The sequence below is a fragment of the Rhizoctonia solani genome, chromosome 13 (genome assembly GCF_016906535.1).
Source record: "Rhizoctonia solani chromosome 13, complete sequence".
Taxonomy (NCBI): Eukaryota; Fungi; Basidiomycota; class Agaricomycetes; order Cantharellales; family Ceratobasidiaceae; genus Rhizoctonia; species Rhizoctonia solani.
The window spans coordinates 1,165,749-1,187,531 of NC_057382.1; the positions used below are offsets into that span (position 1 = coordinate 1,165,749).

The window sequence follows — 21,783 nt, forward strand, 5'->3', positions numbered from 1 at the left end:
GCTCGGAGTGATGGCTTGCGCGGGCGGGTGGTCGCTATCATAATGAGCTTCGGGAAAACCGCATCCGAGCCATAATGAAGGTGGTTAAATGACTTAATTCAGGGCATTAGCCACTTTTCTCGGACGAAAAAATCGTAGCTCACCATTCAAACAACCGAGCCGCTTCTGGGGACCCTGCTTCTGCCTCTGCTTCAAGAAACATGGCTCGGGAATGCCCTTCGTTCTACTTAGAGTGTAACATAGATGGGCCTGGCTTTTTCTCTCTTGGTCGCGTCCAAGCTGGCTGAGTGTTAGCGTGCGTGTACTTAGGCCTGAACGATATTCAGAACTCCCCCCCCCCCTTCTCGCCTCTCCCTCCGCTCCCTAACAACACTCTCATCGAGACATTCTAGCACATCGTTGAGCCTCTACAAATTTCCAGAGACCAGTGTCGTTGCAGACGTTTGACCGGTTGTACCATCTTACCCAAACGCCGGCTGTCAAGTTGAGCGCCTATGACATCCCATCAACCTGAAAACACTGTACCTGTGTATGCCAGGCGTGGTAACTTCGCTTATCCTTGCGAGGCGATGCATAAGAAGGAAAAGCGGTACGTCCGTTCACATATCGCACCTCGCATCGGCATAATCACAATTGTTTCAACCGTAGGTGCCTGGAGCCAAGTCGTAGAGGACAGTATGGCATAATTTTCCTGTGCATCGTTCTTCCTGGTGGCTGATTACACCGACTTTTAGCCTTGATGATTTTTCTCACGCTGGCTTGAGGAGCGGCCAACTTCGTCGATATGTCTCCTCGAACGGACGACTTTACTTTGGTTATGAGAAGTTCATCACTCCAAACAACCTAACCAATCATGCAGTTTTTTCAGCGTTTCTAGTCGCCTCAAGGGAAATATCGGAACTTATCGCCATGAGTAATAATACCCACAATGACTTTGAAGTAGTGATCGTACTTCAATGTATCTCGCTTGCGAAGCCAAAGTTCTCATATTACTTTGTGGATCATGATCATCGTAGGGTATCGAACGAGTCAATCTTGATGAACGATAAAACCGGTAGGTCCTTCAATCATATGCGTGCATCAATCACGAACCTGAACAGGGTCTTGAATTCCAGATATCTCTAGTGATACCAAACGAAGCGTCGCCGGCTATTGGGAGCACCTTGTAATGTTTTCTACCCATCACCTCTGCACGCCGGCAGACTACAATCTCGCCCGAACCCTCCTGTATGGATTCCAATCCCAACCATGTGAGTTCCATCATATCAGGGCAATCAATCCTTGAACTATCCCGTATAGCAATAGCCTCGTATACCATGCGGAATGACGGCATTTCGGATGAGGCCGAGATACTCTATGACCTGCTATCGCGATTCGATCCCATTAAAATTGATACGCACGCGACGTTAGCAATAGGTGGAGCTCTTGTTTCAATTGGTGACCTGTTTCAGGATTATACTTAAATTTTCCTCAGCTAGAGTAATGAAGCGGATCTTGGCTGATCCGCCAGCTCCAAAGACACGCGATTCTATAGCTACTTGGCGCGGTTTGACCATCTTGCGCAGTCTACGTGGTATCATTGCAAGTTTTAAATTCTTAATTGAATCTTTTCCATCAGCTCTAATATTTCTTGCATAGTTGGCGCGCCCATATGGTCATCACGAGAACGAAGATCACGATGATTTCGATGAAGACTACGGAGAAGAGGGTGTTCATCCTCTAGTACACAGTGACTTACCGGAAACTGGTGCTCTTCCTAATGACTTTGGTCCTCAAGGCATGCAAGAGCGCCAGTCATTCAGGTCTTAATATGGAGGGTGGGGGAGGATAAAGAATACAGGCCGATGCGATTGCGATTAACACGTTTCCTGTACTCCAGCTCGAAGCTAAATTGGGCTACATTAAATATCACCTATTGGCTAGGGGAAAGAACTTCTCTTGTTCGCATACACATTATAGTCAACCCAAAGACATCTTCTACAGAGAAGCACACATGTATTGCACGTGACGTGAACGTGTTTGTGGAGTGGAGTGATCGTAGTAAGCGCCCGACCAGCCCCTTGTGCTGAAGGCCATCGACGACCGCCAGCTGTGGAGCAAGAATAGCATAAACGAAAGAATCTATGAACAAAGTGTATTCTACACGCCTGAAACACAACCGGCATGGCTTCGAATCACAAAGCCCGAAGTTCTACCAGCACCAACAGGCGCATATATCGTATCACGTACAATCAAATCAACGGAGAGTGCTCGGGATTGCTCCAGCTGGTAACTGTGTCACTAAGAGCAGCATTTAGCCTTGTTAAAATTGGGGGCGTAGAGTTCGTCAGGAGTTTCGGGGAGCTGGCATGATATCTAACGACAATAACGCCGCTTGACTTTCTTCGATCAGTTGCTCCTCAATTTCCTCAAAGCGAGTGCCCAGGGCTTTGTGCTGCTACGGATGGGGTGTTACTCATTCTACCAGGTAAGGCTAATCGATTTTCGCTTCAGCCCTTCAATTGTCATCATAAATCCAACCATAGAGAGTACCCTCTCCATCTGTCCCCCACCTCTCGTCCCCATCCCTGTCTCAAAGAATCTTGATTATCCCAGAGCCTTCGCTTTATACCCCAGTTACTCTTTCTGCTCTAACTTTACCCCTCGTCTTACTTGCTTTCCCAGTTCGCTTAATATGTCCTATTCTCTCTCAGTAACTAATCTCAAGCCCATTTTCCCTACCATCTCTCTTGACCAACCGGGGAAAAGGTGAGTTGAGATTAAGCTGTTATGCCTTTGTCTAATCCCCTGTCACGTTTAGATGCATGGATGCCACCTGGCAGTCGATGTAAGTAAAACACCGCAAAGATTATCGCATCGACGCTCACCATGCACCAAGTGTCCCATCAGTCGCGCCAGAACCAAATATCACGGTCCACAATACGCGTCTGAACAACCGTTACTTCAAGAGCGGAAACTTTCTTACCTACAATAATATTTATCATCCGGACGTCTTATCGGTATTCCTTCGCGCAAAGAATGTTATACAGGACCGGATCCAAGATTTACTCGACACTAGAAGCGATAGCATCGAGATTGCTATTGCTATTAGATGCATTTCATCAAGCAGCCCCAAAGTATCTTATTATATAGTCGACCATACGCATAAAACAGTCAGATGGCTCGACAATAGTACTCCCAAATGCTACCATGTGAACGTTGATAGTAGGTTCTTCGGATAGTACTTGGAGCTTCAGAATGCTGATCTTAATCACGTCCTCGTACTAGTACAAATGAGAGATTCCGCAGAATACTGGCACCATCGTAGTAAGTTCTCAGTACATCGACATTGTCTTCAGGAAGACCGTGCCGAAGTAGCTGCGCTACTGAACGCAATGCTGGGCGCAAGTCAAAGTAAGACGATTGCTTTTCTTCATTTTGTTATGATGTTAACTGTATGCATCACAGATGACCCTGATCTGGATCAGGAAGAAATTGAGCAATACATACGTAGGCTGGAAAACATTCCACTATTATCACCGTTTACAGATGATCAAACAAGTACTCTTGGTACGCCGCATGACGTTCCTATTGTTGATACTCCTCACTAACAATACCTCAGCCATCATTCATAGCGAAGCGCTACAACATTCTTTACCCGCATTTTATCTACCTTCTCCATCAATTAAAAACAAACTTTGCCAGTCCTTATTCGGCCGGGTGAGTGGCCCTGTCGGAAAATCCGTTTGTCGCACAAGCTGATTTGATACTCGGTAGTCTGTTACAAGGTTTATACATAACCATGCGCATGCGAATCCTCACACCTCCATGCCCCGGGTTGTGCAGAGCTATTCGCACCGTTGGTCCCAGCCAAACGCGAATACATCTCACTCGAATAGGCATACCGGTACCACGCCCCCAAGGGTTCACCTTCATTAAATTTAAATACAGCTAATCCCCATATGATACCACTTTCGTCCCTTTCTATGAACGCACATGCACGATATGCATGATGTAGCTAATTTGTAACCGCAGTTCTAGATTCCCATGTTTATTGTTGTGAAATGCCTGCACTCCCCCAAGCCATGCAATCACCTTTGTACATTCCTGGATGCCGAATCGCCTAGCTAGAGATATGTTTACCCAGAGCATGCAATATGAATATTCCGTTAATCTACTCGGTGGACTGCGTACAAAGTCTCTCACGCTTGCCGTTTTAGTACACTTGTCTTAACTTAGTGGCTGTAGTCAGAACGTGGGACTACGCAACCGAAATATGAGGGAAAGTAATTGGTCTCGGGCTCTTGTGTTATTTGCTGTGCGTTGTTGAGCCCGGTAACGTACGATACAGAAGTGGAATTGCCATTAGTGATGACGATACTTCTGGCAAAACTTGTCCATATGTGGGCTCAAGGACGTCGACTCGATCAAGTTTAAAGGTTGCGAGTTCTCTCGAAAATCCATGGATTAACGTTTCTCGTATATAACTAGAATTTTATAAATATACGATTTATAAGGGGTTAAAAATGACTCGAAGATAGATCGGAATCTGTATGGGACGTTGCACTCGAGATCTTTGCTACTGGTTGTTAGTCTCAATAAGAGCTATTTGTAATCACATGGAACGGAAGCACTGGGTTGCCATCTACCATAGATCACAACAGAGAGTTGATTGGTATCGTTTGTTCCCGGAATATCTCTTAGTGACGCCTCGGAAGATATACTATGCCAGTTATTCCCTTCAACCACCGCAAACTAAGAGGTCGGTTCTTTCTTTCCACACCGTACCTGGGCGGTGGACTTTCCCAGTACAACAGCCAGGCAGTTGTTGGCACTGAGGATTCATGGCCATTTAACTCGTACTGGATTCGAGAAGACTTATAAATTTGAACAGTAGACCACTTCCGGCTGATCTAGCAAGCTCGTTCGGCTTTCTTTTCGTCTTCGCTCCTTCAATCGTCTACGCTTTCTGCACTTATTTTTTCGTATTGGCCCACTCACTTCAACTTTGGTCACTTCTTTGACGAATCTTCTTCCTTCACGGCTTGCTACTGGCTCAAGCTCATTCTTGTCTTATGGATAGTCCCACTCACCCTTACTTTCTATGGCGAATCCATGTCTATATGTACTACTGTCTCATACTCTTTTCCTTTTCACTATGCACTGTGAACGCCAGGCCAATCCTAACATCGCGCGCGATCATTCGCCCTGTACCTATGTCTGGTTTCAAGGTTACTGTTTTGGACGATACCACGGGTGCACCCATCCCTCAAGCACAGGCCTCAGACGGTGGGGGCCTGATTGAGGGCAGGATTTTCTCTGCACCCAACGTTATATGGGCAATTGCTGCAACCATCATCGGATTGCCACTTGGTGCAGCGGGAGTGAAGCTATGGAGGGTGACTACTGCACTGGGAGGAGGGCTGGTTTTGGCATTTGCAAGTAGGTGATTCATAAAGTTGTCACATAGTAGCTCATGTATCTGTAGTGTGGACTGCCTTGGTTAATACCATTTCCGAGAGCGGCCTTGCCTCTTCACAATCAATGTCGGACATGCTTATACTTCTTATCACCGGTGCAGCTTTCCTTGTCGGCATGGTGGGAGGTGCGTTCCGGCTCCTTGTTCTACCGGCAATGGCTGCCATGTGCGCTCTTGGAGGGTCATCAATTGCTGTTCGAGCAGTTATACTACGTCCCGGCTTACTTGTTCCTCCTGGTCAAAATCAACAACTGGCATTCGTAAACATTATTATCGTTTCAGTGGGCGCGTTGTTCGGAGGGCTAAGCGTCATTTTCAAGCAAAGGGAAAGCATGGCAAGTAACGTAACTAAATCCGATACTAATGTTATTGAACGCACTCTTAGATATTTTCAACTTCCTGTATCGGCTCTTTCCTTATTGCGCTTTCCACCGATTTGCTCCTCAACGGACAGGATGGAATGAGCAGAGGGCTTAGATTTTTATTTGATATGAACGTCAATCACATAGCGGTGGGTCAGTTTTCTTCACAAAGTTATTTTCCCAGCTTAGTTTTTCCCGGGACCACGCCTTCATCATCACTTTCGGCTTATGAAAACGAACTCCTGTGTTTGATCATTCGCGCCTATACCAATATACCCGGGATATCTACTTCTTTCAACTCACTAGGATCTGGTTGGAGATGGATATAATCCTCCTCTGTCTTCGCAAATCACAGTTGCTTCTTCGATGGGTTTCGCGTACGTACCTCAAATTCGCGTCATCATCCTCGATAAAACATGCTAAATTCAGGTTCAGATTAATGTTATGCGTTTTTCAACATTTTTTGTTTCCCGGTCCATTTTATCAGCCGAGACCTCGCGACCGTACTCGGTCTAATACAGGTGAGAAAGTATTGTTTGTATGAATTTATACCAGACGGTTTTGATGGAGAATCCCAATCGCTATACAGACTCTTCCTCTACAAAGGGCGACTCTTCATCCTCTTTCCAGGCTCCGGCAGGACGACCTGCCGTAGCGCCCGGGCCAACCTGGCGAACTTCGGTCCTTTCCTTGTTTCGTGTGCCCGGAAGATCATCTAGCCTTGTCTCTAGTCAACGTATCGTATCAGAATTGCCGCGTTCCGAAAAGCCGAGCAATGAACGCCGTGGAAGTGACGCATACAACTACGGTTTCGGTATGTATGCGCTACCGTCGGAACTTGTGCGTCAACAGCCCCAAGCCCGAAGTCAGATGTCAAGCACCCGGACCGATTTGCAGCGCCCTTCTATTACCACTGCACCTGGACGCTCCCCACAATTTGCCGGAATCGGTCTGAGAAACTATCGAGACCAGTTTCCTGCCACTCGTAATCAAACTCCAACTCGTAGTGCAAGAGGGCCACCATTCCCTTCCATCAGATACGATAGTTCGCAAAAAATATCAGAGCCACAAAGCTCACGAGGTGGATATGTACGTCCCGGTGTTGCTCGAAACACACCCCAAGCCGCATCTATGCGGCCGGCCGGAGCCACTCCCAGTCCTCTGGCTTCCAATCAATCGAATATTCCTCGCTCCCAGTATCTTGCACCCAGGATGGCACCGTCTTCCAATATCGCTAAGGCAACACTGAGTCCTCCAACCAATACTGTATCAACAACCTCACCCCGAACAGGAATCGGCATGAACATGTTGCGGATGAGCATGGATTCGATCATTGACGCGTATGGTGGGACAAGTGACACTGGCTACCGGTACGGAGGATCACGTACTGGCGAAGGGGTGGGTCCTGAACTTATATCGTAATCTAACGATGGCTCTGTTATTAAACTTGATTACTATCTCGTTTTAGGGTAGGGTATAAAGGCCCCCATACAATCCATTTTGGAATCAGGATGTAATCGCCCCGATTGGCTCGACTCAGGTGATAATCTGGGCAAACGTGTAAAGCACACTAATCACCAAAGAAACTCCAAAGTTGGAGAGGCCACTGCTCTTCTGTTAGGAGTTGAACGGTCATTGACAAGTAGCGCCAGCGGTGTACTTGTTAGGATTTACTGGTAATTTAGGCAGGTTTCAAAGGTCTAAAATGCCCATCCATATATAGATTATTCCTGTATTCGGAAGCGCTGCAGTAAACCAGATGGGATTTTTGGATGATTGTGTACGTAGTCGACGTTCATGTGTGCATTCGTAATAATTACCCGCCATATCTACTCCCTCAATCGTCTGTCAACATAGTGGTTACAGGCTTACTAAGAGAGTATGATGTCTTATACTGGATCCGTTTGAACGCCACTATATATATGTCACACGGTTTATAACCTAGGTGTTAAATGCAGCAGGGATATAACTCCACGAGCATGGTTGATCATCGTTGTTAGAATAGTGTTGGGTGTCTACATGGTTAGCGTGCCATGCAGCTGCTTATCAACTGCCGTGGTTTCGTAGCTATCATGTCCACTGGAAGTGGGGGCGGGGGGACTCGAAATTTGGCGGGTCCTGGGTGTGTTCGTCTTTCTAGTTCGAGCGTCGTATCGTCCGGAGATAGTATGCGGCGAGTTCCCGAAGCGCAAAAAGCCTGTATCACATCCGGGTTCTGCTAAGCATCCGATCTCAGCAACCCGTGATTCGTAGCTAGAGCCGTACAGGGATCAACTGGGAATATGCATCCACAGGAGTGATTGTTGGACTTGCCGACGTTCTGTGTATAAAGCGCGACTTTTTATGTCCAGAAAACCCGCACTTTTAGGTTTCATCGTGGCGAACATACCAATACCTAGGAATCACATTCTTGATGTACGTCCATTTATAGCTGGTCATTTTGAAACAGCATCTTTAGCACAATGAATCAAAGATGAACCATTTATAGAAGCAATGTCCCAAATTGCCATAGACCATAGGTACAGGCATGAGATCTGAATCCACCAGGGCCGAAAAAGCTTTGTTTCGGCGGATGAAACCAGTTCACTGGATGAGGCGCGCACTTGAGGGATAGAGTGAACAGGCACATTATACTAGATCCAGTACCCATTTGTCTTGTTTGTATCCTGTAACCACCACGTTGATATATGCATGGCGGTCACAAGATGACAGCAGAGTTGCATAGTGAGCAGAACCCATATCCCAACAAGACCTAAATAGATCTGGTAAATATGAAGTCGTTGTATGATGTAGGTTCAGGTAGAGATATAATTGTCCTTGCCGCACAGAAGGGTCGTACATCCACTTAACGAGGCCAACCATGAATGACCAGCCCGTACATATAAAATATTCAGAATCGGTCCAAGTTGTATCGAGGTTTTCTAAGGGTGTTTTCGATGTAAAACACAGTTAGAGCCGCATATTTTGCATATAGTTACATATTCATCATATTCCATGAAATGTTCGATGTAAATAACAAATTGAAGAGAGGCTTACAGGGGAGAAACATAGTACAGTGCTGGAGCATAATTCCATCGCATATAAGGTGGGGTGGTATGTTTACCATCAGCATAGCATTTTTCAAAAATGGGCCGCTATATAGCTTATACCGTAAGGAGCCTGGGGAAGAAAGCTGATAAATAGTTTCGCTCGGTCGTGCATGAGGTGGCTTAATCAAGTAAGGAGAAGGGGGGAAAGGAGATACAATAACAGGATCGATATTCTTCGCGCAAGTTATCAGAATCGAATCACTCCAATCACACGAATCTAGGAGAAGGTGGCGCACAATCAAAGTACTTGGCTTCGAAATATAAATATGCACGTACAATTTAAATAATCAGAAGGGCTAGTCTCAATTGATGACCAGATGCGGCAATAATCGACATTCTGACCATCGACCAAGATAGCAGACACGGAAGTAATTGAATATAAACGAGATCCTGTAACTAATATCACCCAACGCAGTATCTCCAGTGGATAACTGAAGAACGGCAAAGGTTCGTGTGGGGCCAAGATATCATTAATCTCTTCTGGGCTCATAGTCAGGGGGCGGTAGTACAAGAGCATCAACCGAATCGCCTCCAGGAAACGAACGAGCTACCGGAGTTGCTGGTGCTGGGGGAGCATTGATGATTCCAATGCGATGTGCAACCCTACGTATGTCATGCATGAAAGGGCTCACGCCTCGTGCATATACGTAGGCACCAGTCACCAGGAACGCAGTCACTAGAACGTGAAGGTGTGCTCCTGCTAGCACCAAGAACGAAGAGAACAAGTAGAAAACCAAAGTAACACAAGTCACGCCGAATGACCAAACGACGCCCGCCCATGGTACGCTATATTTGATAGATAGACCTTGCAAGCCAGTGGCATGGCTTTCATAAAGTTGGAAGTAGTTAGCCTGGAAACTGTAGGTCAGGGGGCTTATATCACTATCTGCGTGAGCTACGAACCGCATGAGCAGCATATTTACCAAGGGAGCGGTGCTCTCGTATCATATGCAAAGTAAACACGCCGGTGGCTCCTGCGGCTATCGCAGAGATTCCACAAATGGTTTTGGTGATTATGTCCACGCTCGGGGAAGCGACAAAAACCATGTTAGATCTACAAGAATCTTCTGATTAGAGATTGATCTGACTACTTTGGTAAGAGATACCTACGCCCACATCACTCCAGCCTATCAACGCAAAGCGCTTAGCACAACGACTTTTAAAAAGGAAACTCAACATACCCCAGCTACAGCCATAGACCACTCCTCAATCAGGTCATTGAGCAGGCCGCGCCAATGATGGGTATAAATAATTCGATCTACCCATAGGTTCTCGAGGCGGTTCAAGTGAATGACCGGGCCACCACCAAGAAGCACATTCTTATACATATATCCTTCCGATCGCGGAGGATGCCTTCTCCCTTCCACGGTGGCGGTTCTGTCAAGCCGTGCCCCATACTGCCCGTATAAGTTCACATTTCGACTGTGCACTGTGAATTTGGCGTCTTCAATCTAACTTTTCTTTTGTAAATAGCTATAACTGTACCTAGTAAACCCATAATCCGGGCTTCATGGTGCCTCTATCAGTTCCTGAGTATCGAAGTATTCCAAAAGAGAAGCTAACCAATCGACCAATTTAGGTAGAGCATGTGTCCGGATTCGGCTGCTTGATTTAGAGCAAACAAGTAGCTTTTGCATTCGGTCTTGGTAAAAGGGCTGGTGGAGCCTTCAGATGTCATATGATCTTTAAATTGACATTAAAATTTAGTCAGTTGCTGAACGGGTAACAAGGTTCCACTCACCCAATAGGCACGAAGCCAAGGCACCTTGAAGTTCGGAACGTACGGCACCAAGGTGATTCTCATTTTTTGGTACGTACTCAAGGTGCGTCCAATATTCTTCGAATAAGAGAGCACCTAAAACCCCAGTTTGAGATTTTACACATCAAATAACCAAAAAAGGACATACGAAGACCCAGAACACTGCGAACATCGGCAATTCCTATGTCAGATGTTTGGCGCTGACGAAGCCAGCAGATTGTTCGGTTTGCATGGTCAATCATGTAGTAGCGACACGTATTCCGCCCATCACAATCCAGAAACACATCAAAGTTAGTTGCACTGGGGAGAACTCTGTTTCGTAGCTCTCGAAACACAGAATACCACTCTTCAATAAATGTTAGCTGGTTAGGATGGCGTATGTATGTTTCGGTCACAATACGAAGTTCACTGTTGTAGTAGTACGGGCGCCTAAAAACAGCGATTAGGTTCCCACAGCTGCCTTTTTCGTAGACTTTCGACACTTGCCCTTCGGCTGGATGGATATATTCGGTCCAACCAGTAGGAACCGCGATAAGCTGTGGCCGTGCATCTCTAGATTGCCGGTTAGAATCGCAAACCATATGTGTGAATATTGGGTTAAACATCGTACCCGTCAATGTTGGCAAGCGCTGATCGAGATCCTGGCATCATTGTCCTTGTAGCCCGTGGCCCTCTAGATATCTCATTTATGTTAACCGTATAAATCATCTCTCGAACCGCTGCTCACGCAAACACATCATCGTATCTGTTGGTCTGACTGGGAAGCCCTTCCCAAAGCCTAGGATTGTCCACAAAAGGCGCAGGCTCAGGCACTGCGTCTCCTGCCTGGTTCATCGAGCTAATGGATCAAAATTTAGGATACTCAAGATACCAGATTCAACGGATCCAGCCAATCATAAACCAATTATGCTATCTGAGAATAGAACAGGCTTGTTTTAGTGGGTTTGCAGACTCGTGGCGAACAATCAACATCTCGAACCTACCTCAATTAGTTGTGCAACCAACAAATACAAGTGCCAGATGCTAAACCCCTTGTGACTGCTGTGATCACTAGTTTACTCAGTCGTGTGGTTGATTCGATGAAGGGGATAGAAATTGTGAGTGGGTTCGGCCTTAACAGTAAGGTGTTTTGGGGCCTGGGATAGGCATATTGATGGGCACTTCTAGATTTGTCACGGGCATCCCCGTTGTAGGCGCCGAGCATTGATACCCTAGTGTTTTTCTAACTGCTGATCTTTCTGTACTGCCAGAGTCCTGTTTAACATTCGTATGTAGATGTGCATTTTCATGGGGTTTTGTCTCGTGAGAAAACGGCCGTCAAGAGTGTCCTAGACGACGATGTGGTATTAGCCCTTGCCCATGCAACGTGCGAAGATAAAGTTGGTAGGGATACTCAGAACTGTCTACATAAAGCTGATTGATAAACTGTGAGGCTTCTTAGGGTACACATCCTGAGGACCACGTCTATGATCGCTTCGCACAAACTGCACCAAAGCAAAAGCCGCTCCTATCAACTTAGCTTATGATAAACTGAGCGACCACAAAAACCATTCGTTTTTTAGCTTAATTAGTGAAATTATGTCCATAACAGGCTTGTGGCAGAGCTCAAATCGTTTGTGGCTTATATGCCCAATAATGGTAACCGACGCTTATTCAAAATAATCCAGGATGACCGAAAATAAAAACAGCAAACTGGTAGACAGGCTCAATAACAGGACTAATTTCCTCCAGATCCCAATGCACTGAACGTTGCTCGTGGTGTCCCCGTGACACTAGTGACTGGTGTAAGGACCTCGCGCACCGGAGAAAGTATGGTATTTCCTCGATGCTTCAAGTCGACACCGCCGTGTGCTGTTGTCGGGGCACGGCTAGTTGAATGGCCTTCAAATGAACCAGGTTCAGCTGTCATACTTTGGCGATTTCCCAACGTATCAAGGCCATTAAAACTACGGTTTTGACCTTGACGTCCCATTAATTCCCAGGGAAGAACAACTACCAAAACAATCAATGTCAACTGGAAACATGCGATGGGCGCTGTCACTAACCCGCTCGATCAATCGCATGCGGAAGGCCTCGGTGTCTTCCTCGCAACATGACAAGACAGATGATAAACTTTGACAAGGGCTTCAATGCTCCAGAAAATGAGTAGTTGGCCTAGAAGCAATTCAAGTCGTTAGCAATGGAACAGCACGCTCATTTATCATCCGCACTGTAGGTAACCCCAAGGAAAGCCCGACCGTCCCATAAGCAGAAACCAGCTCGAAGATGATTGTGAAGATATCAAACCAATGTTCAGAATTAGGATTCATGATCTCAGCGCGCTATGCAGTAGAACACAGGGTCAACATCTTTGAATGCACGCGAATTGATGCTCGCTCACCTCAATAATGCACAGAAGCCATAGCGCAACAGCAAGCCACCACATATCTAGTAATTGGGTTGGGAAAATAATCAGTTGCGCCCTAAACGCAAAAGGCTGTACAATGGACTGACTGATAGTTGTCTTCGTGCGTGCCAAGCGAGGTAACTCCCCCATGAATAAGCATTGGAAGGATTATTTGGCTCCTCTTCATCACCATCGAGATATATCCCGAGTGATTGTTCTTCGTACACATTGGTTGCACGAACGGACAATGCAACTGCCAAAAAGGTGAGTATCCAACTGATTGAATAGAAAGGTCAAGTTCTTACTTGGATATACGGCAACGTACCTGCGACAAGGATATCAACACGATAACGGATGGGTATATATACGATCCACGTACATCATTGTAACATAAAGGACTCTATTCACAGAAGAAGTTAGTATACTAAATTAAGCTGCACGGGGCTGGACTCACTTGACTGCAGGCGCAAGGGCTGATATAGAAACAGATGCGAAGCCAGCAGCCCTGACCGCTCCAGCCTGCAATAGCCCAAGCGCGATACGTGTCCCAACAGGAATTGACTCAAAGACGTCGTTTCCTATGTCGAGAACCATAAAGGAGATCCAGTCGGTGAGAACCATAGTTACCAAGACGATTAACAAGAACCATGTTTGGTGGCTAGGAAACAGATAGATAAAGCATCGACGTGGGTGGTCCAAGAGGAATGACAATGTCTCGTGTGTCCGTTTACCGACCACCTTGCTTAATAGCCATCTGGATATATACGTTAGGTCTCATCATATAGAATCTATTAGTTCCATCACCCACATGAAAAACGCAAGCTTGATTTGAATTGAGGATGGTTAGGACTGAGCTTGCCTCTGGCTTTGAACGTACTCACAAAATTGGCTAAGAACCTAAGGTGATTTTAGTTGGGTAAAGATGAACCTAGGTTTAAATCGAATTTACCAAGTGGGGGGAACGTAGCGATGCTGCTGTTCACGAAAGATAGGGGCCCATTTTGACATACTCGAATAAGGTGCAAAGACCACGAAGCCGAAAAGCTGGATACCAAGTGGTACTAAATGTAACGTATTAGGCGCGAAGAATATCAAGTCAATTGACGCTAACTTACCACTGGAACAATCCATAAAAGAGCGCCCAGGGCTCTGTACTCAACACCGCCGAGTTCTTCTTGCTCTTCCTGAGTCAAATCATGAAACTGGGAATTACGGCCGACGACTGCATCGAATGTGATATATGGGACTTGACGAGGTTCGCCTCCCCCACTCCCCACAGTCAAGGTACGAGTTATCGTCATCGTTTGAGGAAAGAAGCGTTTAATTCCCTGCCCAATGAGCTCATGTGGCATAGGAAAACCACCGTATCCAGATTGATGAGAGGGTAACTGGGCAGACGGGTTCATCCGTGTGGTCCCATGCGACCTTCCGGTTGCAGTTCGAGGAAAATAAGCGGTAGAAACAGAGCCCATTCGTTGTCCTAGAGGCAATCAATAATTAAATTTAACCATAGACGGCAAGAGTAAGATAGGGGCAGGGCTAAGGCCTCGTGTGAGGCACAATGGCTATCGGGTAACAAGCAGCTACCCAAATCACCCATACTAGAATTGCACAGATAGGAGACTCTGCAGCCCAAGCCCCTCTGCCCTATGGATAACACTCACTCGCAGCGCTCGATGCACGGCCCCTCCCATAATTTCCATGCCCAATGCTACTAGTACCAACTCCATATTAGCGCTGCTCGTGTCTTCAGCATCAGAACCCGCAGGAGCCGCGTTGCTCGATCCTCCTAAACTGAAGTTTCGGAACCGAGCTCGTTCTCGCTCCGAATTGACGCCCGCAGACTGACGTCTGGCCGTCGCTCTGCCACGCACATGAGGTGTATTGACAAACTCGATTGTCTGGTTCCGAGGAAACTCGCCTATGCCAGTACCCGGCTCTCTCTGTGTGACCGCCTCACTAGGGTGCCGTTCATGGCCACTGAAGGAAACATAAGATCAGCCTCTGACCCTGGCTTGGAGAGAGCCGCTCTTCGCCAATGGTGCTCGGATTGACTCGGATTGGCGGCGGCCTGAATCTGACGGGACTGGACGAAACTCTGGTTCCTGACGTAGTGAAAAGAGTTAAAAAATAGTGTTAACAAAATGTGAAAAATGAATTGAGCCGGGACAAGCCAAATAAGGAAGCCGAAGCGCACGTTGGAAACGTTGGGGAGGAGCGCAATCCCATGAAGGTTGACCAGTTGATTAGTTTTCGAGAGCGGGAACGTTCGGGTCCGTTGTAAGGGTAGAGTTACGTAATCATGGCGTATAGGATCCACCGGTCAGCTACTGTCAAAGATTCATCAAAAGCTCAGTCACTTACGTGAGTCCGAGTCCCTGGCTTCGCTCGTAGGGCGGCCACGCGAGTGAGAACGATCAGCACTGTCATTGACGTATACCCAAAGATGGATCTGCAATTAGTGTACATACTGTGGAGATAAATACAACGAACCTAGTCGCGCGGTCCAAGCCTTCAGAATCACCCTCAATGATATCCATATTTCTGTCCGCATCGGGATGCAAAAGAATTCCGTCTCGGTCGTCAATATGACTAGGGTTCCATAAGCGGTCCTAGATGTAATTCGTCTGTGACCGGGGCGAAAGGTTGGCAGGGTTCGGCGCCATGTCATACTCTGGTCTGTGGGGGGTTGGTATCGTTCCATTGCTATGTCGGCTAGGCATGGCAAGGGTCTGCGCAAGACTTGTATCGTCATCAGCCATCCTCTCGGCCTCAGTCGACCGCAAAGAATTCGTGCGGTGCAGTGATGGGTTTGATGAGTTGTCGCCACCGTAGCGTGTTTGTGAGCCAGACGACCCCGTAATGACATGATGTACTTCTCCACCATGATTGAATTGGTCGCCTTTTTCCGGGAACTGCTGGCCACTAAGTTCGCGCGCTTTCCCCTTTCCTCCGATGTCATCGACCATTAAGCCTCCTATTCCCCCCATCGGATCCACACGCTGAGGCTCGGCTTCAGTCCGCCGAATCATATCGGTTCGCAATCGCTGTGCAAGCCCAGTTTTGCGCTTTGTTCTATCCGAGGATGGAGTTGCCGCACCCGACATCGTACTACTTGGCGACTTGCCCGGGGACGCTGCCGGAAAAGCCCAGTTCGCGAACCGCCCCAATAACCCCGGCCGGGAGCAATGTTTCCCATGTATGTCAGTTGGCGATGCGCCTCCCACCTGAGCTTGGTGATCGCGTGATAATGATCGAGAAATGGACATTGTGCGCTCACGCATAGCAGCTATGATTCCACCTTGCCGTTCTCGCTTGAGTTCCTCTGCAATGATATGACAGTTTGTTCCGAAAGAAACGTCGGCGAGTGTACACTATGAACCAGGAAATGATGACGGGGTTGCCAATGCACATCAGGACGAACAAAATGGATTGCTGAAATCCCGTGAGCTGATAGGTCGATGGTGGCCAGGCCAGTCACGGTCATGGCGCTGACGCAATTGAAGAGCGCATCAATAAAGCTGATGGGGTAGAGGCCGTTGGCAGCATATAATATAGAAGCAGATATGAGAGGGGTAAATATAAAGAACAGAACATGTAACCTATAGGGATGGTAGAATGATATCAGCACACAAGGTTCAAGGTGAATGTACTTGTGCTCACCTGAAAAAGTTTAATGATTTATAAAAGTTTTTCCAAGTCGTCCTAAATCCACCAGCCATTTTGGGGGGAGGGGAAGAAATTTACTAGAAAATATCCGCGGGTAGGTTCACGGGTCGAGTGGGAAGTAACAAGTCTAGTAGTCCAAGTACGAGAATAACAAGTAGCAGCCTCGTGTGGTGGCGCGAGTTTGATAAGAGACGAAACAAGTTGATACACTGGAGTCTAGAACGTAAAATTTATAGTAGATATACTAGATAGATTATCCGAATGAGACTTTTTCGATCCAATCGGCGATGTGGGAGTATTAAAGACAGTATGTTGGCCAAGCTGTGAGGGACAAAACACCATGGGCCTGAAGATAAGGCTGTCGGTGGGCACCGGGTGGTGGAATAGTTAGGTATACAGTGGTTGATCGAACGAAGGTAGGTAGGAGGAACGTGCACGGCCCCAAGCGAACCCCTGTCCATCCTGTCGTCACAAGGGGCCGCCCTGTTGTCTTCCCCACAGTCAAAAACGCGATTGGTTCAGCCCCACGACCCGGCCGACGGCGATAGCTCCCCCCGCCTTGGGATCTGCGACATCCGCAGGCCTAGTCTTACGGAACATGGCTTCATGTATAAGTGTCAAATATTGGGTCGTAAACTGCAGTAACTTTCATAGGTTACCTGAGCCGGATCATTACGGTAGGTGTAATTTCGACCTGATGTGTACTCAATTCCAGGGTCTACCCATCAATTTCGCCTTGGCTCGATGTATTTGAATAAACCTAATCGAGCTCGATGACACCCCCGCCCTTTGCCGACGCGACAAATGGACTGTAAGTCTCGAGACACATTTTCCTCTGTTATGTTATTGCAATAAAATAATTAAGTCGAGCACATAATAGCTATTAGGAAGTTGTACAATATTGACGAAGCAAACGCTTAGCTCCAGTGTGGGGTAAATCACGATGACGGCTGAAACCCCTCAACTCGTTTCATGACAATTTCAGTCAACACAACAAACAAGATCCATTTCCTCCCGATATACGGTTCAGTTACAACCTGGGCGTTCCCTCTAAGCCTAATCTACAAGCGGGACTAGTTGCCATACCATCCATACCGAGCCTTTTCACCTGTTGTGCCGCCGGGCTTCAGACTATCGCCCCACCCCCTAGCTTGAAAAAAGGCCATACCCTACACCCCGTTCTGAACTCGCTTGATCAGCTTGACCATGAGCGCTTTAAAATTCCCTCACCATGAACACCTCCGTTCAGAGCGCCTCGCAGAATTGGCGCATTGGACTAAGACCATCGTACCATCTCACTGATCAATGCTTCGTATGCCCGTTCGGTCGATGAGAGACATTCGGTCTAGGATGGTGAACGATAGTAGTGAGAGGCTCCAAGAAGGCCGGAATCGATTGGCTCGCTGGACCCAGGCAAGTTCATTGAAAGTTCATTGAAAGTTAGGTGCTGTGGCAAAACCCAAATGGTGATCATAGAGCCTGTAGTCCACTAATGAGCATACAAAGTGCCTGTCAATCTATTCGTTTGATGTCCGCAAATCTTCAGTCGGGCATAAATTGTAGTGCGTCTGCTTTTCTTGTGGTTCTCGCGGTGTGTAAACCCAATAGGCTTGTTCGTGGTTGTAGCGAAAGTATATCGGTATATTCTCCTGTTTCGTGCCCAGGTTTGAGGCCAGGTTACAAACGTATGCTGTGCCTGTGTGTACCTGACAACAATGAGGATCCTCTCTCCTCAAGAAAAAACGCACCTAGTACTGGAATAGTTCTGAGAATCGACTGGTAATACTTATTTGAGCATAGGTTGAAATTAATGTCTTTAAAGTACTCGTATAGTAGTGTTCGAGCAGCGATCGCTGCAAGGATTCTTTCTAGGATCCTGAATCAATCTGGATATAAAATCCGTGTCTTTGAAGGAAAGCATCCAAACTTTGAAATTCCGCCTAGCAAGCCACCTTTCGGCACGCGTATTACGTGATACAAAAGTAGATTGCAAATCCCAACCTATACCAGTCTACACAACAACGCATATAACAGCCTCGCCTCCAGTGTTATTGCCTGGAGGGCCTATTAATATCACATAAAATGAATAATAATGGTACTGAGATTTTCAAGTCCCTAATTAAAGCTTTCTGTTGTGAAGCTCACTCCCTACAAGTCCAGTAGTCTAAAGCATATCCTGTGTTAGTTATATTGAAGATATCAGTTATCCTTAGAGCAAACTAGAAGATTCCGCTTTACGTTTGATTAAGAGCTTTTCCTAGGCTGTTAATAAGCTTCGTTTGGTAGGAGCAAGAAAGCTTTGTGGCTCCTCTATAGGTTTAGACCCAAGAGGCTCAGGGTATTATCAACGTTCTTCCAAGGTATAGTCGTTTCTGTATTATTGGCGGAGCTCCGATTTACGAATTGAAAACCAATTGCAATACAGCACACTGTGGATGGACGTAAAACTTGTGCATGTAATCATGAGATTCCCTTCCGAACAAACCGGAATTGTACCGTGCAATTTGGTCAAGATCTATCATGCTTTCCTACCAGTTGGGCTCCCAAAGTGAAGTGAGATAAAGTGACTGGAAATTTGTAAAACTGCGCGAAGTTAGACCGTGGGTAAAATGAATAACTAAAATCTTCTGGATATACTTCAAAATCCCTATCAAATGGACACAAAGGAATATTGCATCGTAATTTTAGCAAAACTTGTGCTAAAGTGGTCATAATCAGAAACCACATGCCAACCAAAATTCCCTCTCCTCGCCACATGAGTGTTCACATTGGCGCACGGATAACCTTTGGGGTGTAAAAATACTATATTCGTAGTTTATGATGAGCTGAGGATCAAACTAATTGAATATGGGAATGGTGGCTTATAATTCTCTGGTAGTATTGCGGGAATGATCTAAGTCCGTGTTTTAGCAAATATCAAACCGCTCCTGCCAAATGTTGCCACAACTATCGCCAAGCTCAGGTGAGCACTCGCGGGTAAATGTCCGACCAAGTTATATGATTTTGCCTAGCTATGTAGTGAAATTATTGCTGCATTTGAGACCTTTTGTCACACTATGCCAATTAATTTAAAGCAGTTCGAAAAGTTTGCTAAACAATAACGCCGGCTCGTTTGTAATCAGGTATATCTTCGGGCATCTGGGCCAGGTTTGAATGACCAACAGGTCGATAGCAATAACGTGAATTGAGGCTTATGAATTGTTTTAAAATTGAGTAATCTTTACAACGATTTTGACGAAAGCAGAGCATGATATACAGGAAAGCTAGTAAGCTAGTGATAGCCTAGAAGCCGACACGCCAGTGATTCGCAATCTTGATATTTGCGTTGGTATTTGGCGCTGGTACAAGCATACACCGCTTAAGTGTTACTAAATCACTGCCCACGCACTAGAAGGTTAGGCGACCGCAGCTCTACGTTCTAGATCGTTAGTTCAACTGAAGCGGGATGCGGTCATTGCGTAGTGGAATAATCGAACAGCACGTTTTTTTGCTGTGGCGTGCGGACTTGATCACAACCAGCTAAACCTGTTCATCCTTGTACCGGTAGCATAAAACATATATCTGATCATGGGTGAAAAGAGTTCCGGTAGGTGTCATGATTTGTAGGCAGAACTGCCGATCTCGACATGAATGAGTCTGACGGAAAGGTACACAAGTGTAGTAGCCCTTCAGATAACAGGGTTCTATCAATGCATATGATGAGCAGAAGGAGTCCCAGGGGTCATGTGTATAATAGGCGTGGTTAGGATGGCGATGTGTTATGATCTTGTAGATTTATATTCTTTGCAATTGAACAGCTTGATAACGAGCCTATCCTGATTGTGTGTAGGAAGTGCGTGAGTCACCTGAAAAACGTTACTTGTATCCTTTCTTAGAACCGATAATTTCCTTGGGTGACCATGGTGACGAACAGTCAATGATCTGAGTTCCATCTAACTATTTAGTTCACACGGATAAAGGATAGCGGGAACCGATGTCATCTTTATCCGGTTGAATAGTGATGTGAAAGATCATTCTTAGATACTCTAGCGAATTCATATCGCAGGAGAAATGACGTTCCTATACCTTAACTTTGTGCTCTACCGCTACAGGATGTTTATAGGAATAATCCGATCTGAGTGAGATATATATATTAGAGTGAAGAGTGGAGAATCTATTGAAAAGCAATGTTGTAGTTGGCTTTTTATTCTTGCATATCAGCCGTATAAATTAAATCGTTCTCGTATAACTTAGTGGCGGAAAAGTTGACGTTGCAGTAGACAGTGAGGGACTATCAAAAGGACTTCTCAACATATATCCCAAGAGTGTATTTCATGGACTGATTTCCACCGGACGGAGACGGGCTTAGAGCTGATCGTCGAACTGAACAAGGCGCAGCCTTCGAATTTAGGTATGCGCTTGGGATACCCGGGTGTTGTTGGCCCGTACACCGATCATGTTTGGCTGACTGATTCATACAGGGTTTCTATGTGCGTCGTTTTGCGAGTTCTAGCTCTACAGTAGTACAGTCTTTTCCTGGGGTTAAATTACTCGCAACCCATTCTCGCGGGTTCCGAATGGCCTGGCCTATTTTGAAACGGTTGGCATACCCGCAACAAAAAACGTCGCGGCCCATGTTCGAAATGACAGGGCCCATGGTGTCGTGTAAGGCTGACTTGTCGGACAAAAGCCACACAACGTGACTGATATCCAAATGAGAACCATTGTGACTGAGGTACCCTCATATCGCCTGTATGGTTTCTCCGGGATTTGACAAAGAGGGATATGCAAGTTGAAATCCGTCGAGAATCCATTGGGGGTGTCCAATCACAAGAATGCTTTGCACCATGGCACTTTTCGTCTCTCCTCTACCTCATGTTGAATCGAATTTACTTGTCATATTGATCTTAATTTATCATAGTAAATCAAAAGCACTATGTCAGCACCTCGAGTGTTCAAATCATCGGCTTGGTACAAGACCTTTTCTGGATAGAGGTATTGACAGCACTATGCCACATAGACAATGCTCATCCGCACCTTTCATCAAACACTTTCTATTAGCACCATGTCTCACTCAATTG

General features: G+C 46.3%; 4 protein-coding genes across 4 annotated transcripts; 2 read left to right on the forward strand and 2 right to left on the reverse strand.

Moving 5' to 3' along the window:
• Positions 1-2,674: 2,674 nt before the first annotated feature.
• Positions 2,675-3,918, forward strand: RhiXN_07201 (uncharacterized protein; the record flags this gene model as incomplete). The annotated part of the gene is made up of 7 exons (XM_043327017.1): positions 2,675-2,748; positions 2,801-2,827; positions 2,879-3,204; positions 3,268-3,393; positions 3,448-3,549; positions 3,602-3,699; positions 3,757-3,918. 7 exons carry the CDS (start codon positions 2,675-2,677, stop codon positions 3,916-3,918), a joined length of 915 nt encoding a protein of 304 aa, XP_043185489.1.
• Positions 3,919-5,195: 1,277 nt separating this feature from the next.
• On the forward strand, positions 5,196-7,242 carry RhiXN_07202 (uncharacterized protein; the record flags this gene model as incomplete). Its single annotated transcript, XM_043327018.1, has 4 exons — positions 5,196-5,421; positions 5,468-5,802; positions 5,844-5,969; positions 6,376-7,242. 4 exons carry the CDS (start codon positions 5,196-5,198, stop codon positions 7,240-7,242), a joined length of 1,554 nt encoding a protein of 517 aa, XP_043185490.1.
• Positions 7,243-9,379: 2,137 nt separating this feature from the next.
• RhiXN_07203 (WW domain protein) lies at positions 9,380-11,502 on the reverse strand (the record flags this gene model as incomplete). Its single annotated transcript, XM_043327019.1, has 10 exons — positions 9,380-9,760; positions 9,813-9,963; positions 10,020-10,036; positions 10,091-10,338; positions 10,395-10,415; positions 10,473-10,592; positions 10,651-10,764; positions 10,817-11,220; positions 11,279-11,341; positions 11,396-11,502. The coding sequence occupies 10 exons, from the start codon at positions 11,500-11,502 to the stop codon at positions 9,380-9,382; spliced, it is 1,626 nt and encodes a 541-aa protein (XP_043185491.1).
• An 883-nt stretch (positions 11,503-12,385) lies between these two features.
• RhiXN_07204 (potassium/sodium transporter) lies at positions 12,386-16,776 on the reverse strand (the record flags this gene model as incomplete). Its single annotated transcript, XM_043327020.1, has 18 exons — positions 12,386-12,660; positions 12,714-12,822; positions 12,879-12,989; positions 13,162-13,307; positions 13,360-13,379; positions 13,434-13,454; positions 13,509-13,808; positions 13,863-13,876; positions 13,936-13,943; positions 14,004-14,115; positions 14,170-14,534; positions 14,563-14,593; positions 14,719-15,034; positions 15,064-15,159; positions 15,548-15,646; positions 15,689-16,428; positions 16,479-16,656; positions 16,718-16,776. The coding sequence occupies 18 exons, from the start codon at positions 16,774-16,776 to the stop codon at positions 12,386-12,388; spliced, it is 3,000 nt and encodes a 999-aa protein (XP_043185492.1).
• Between the last annotated feature and the right edge of the window lie 5,007 nt (positions 16,777-21,783).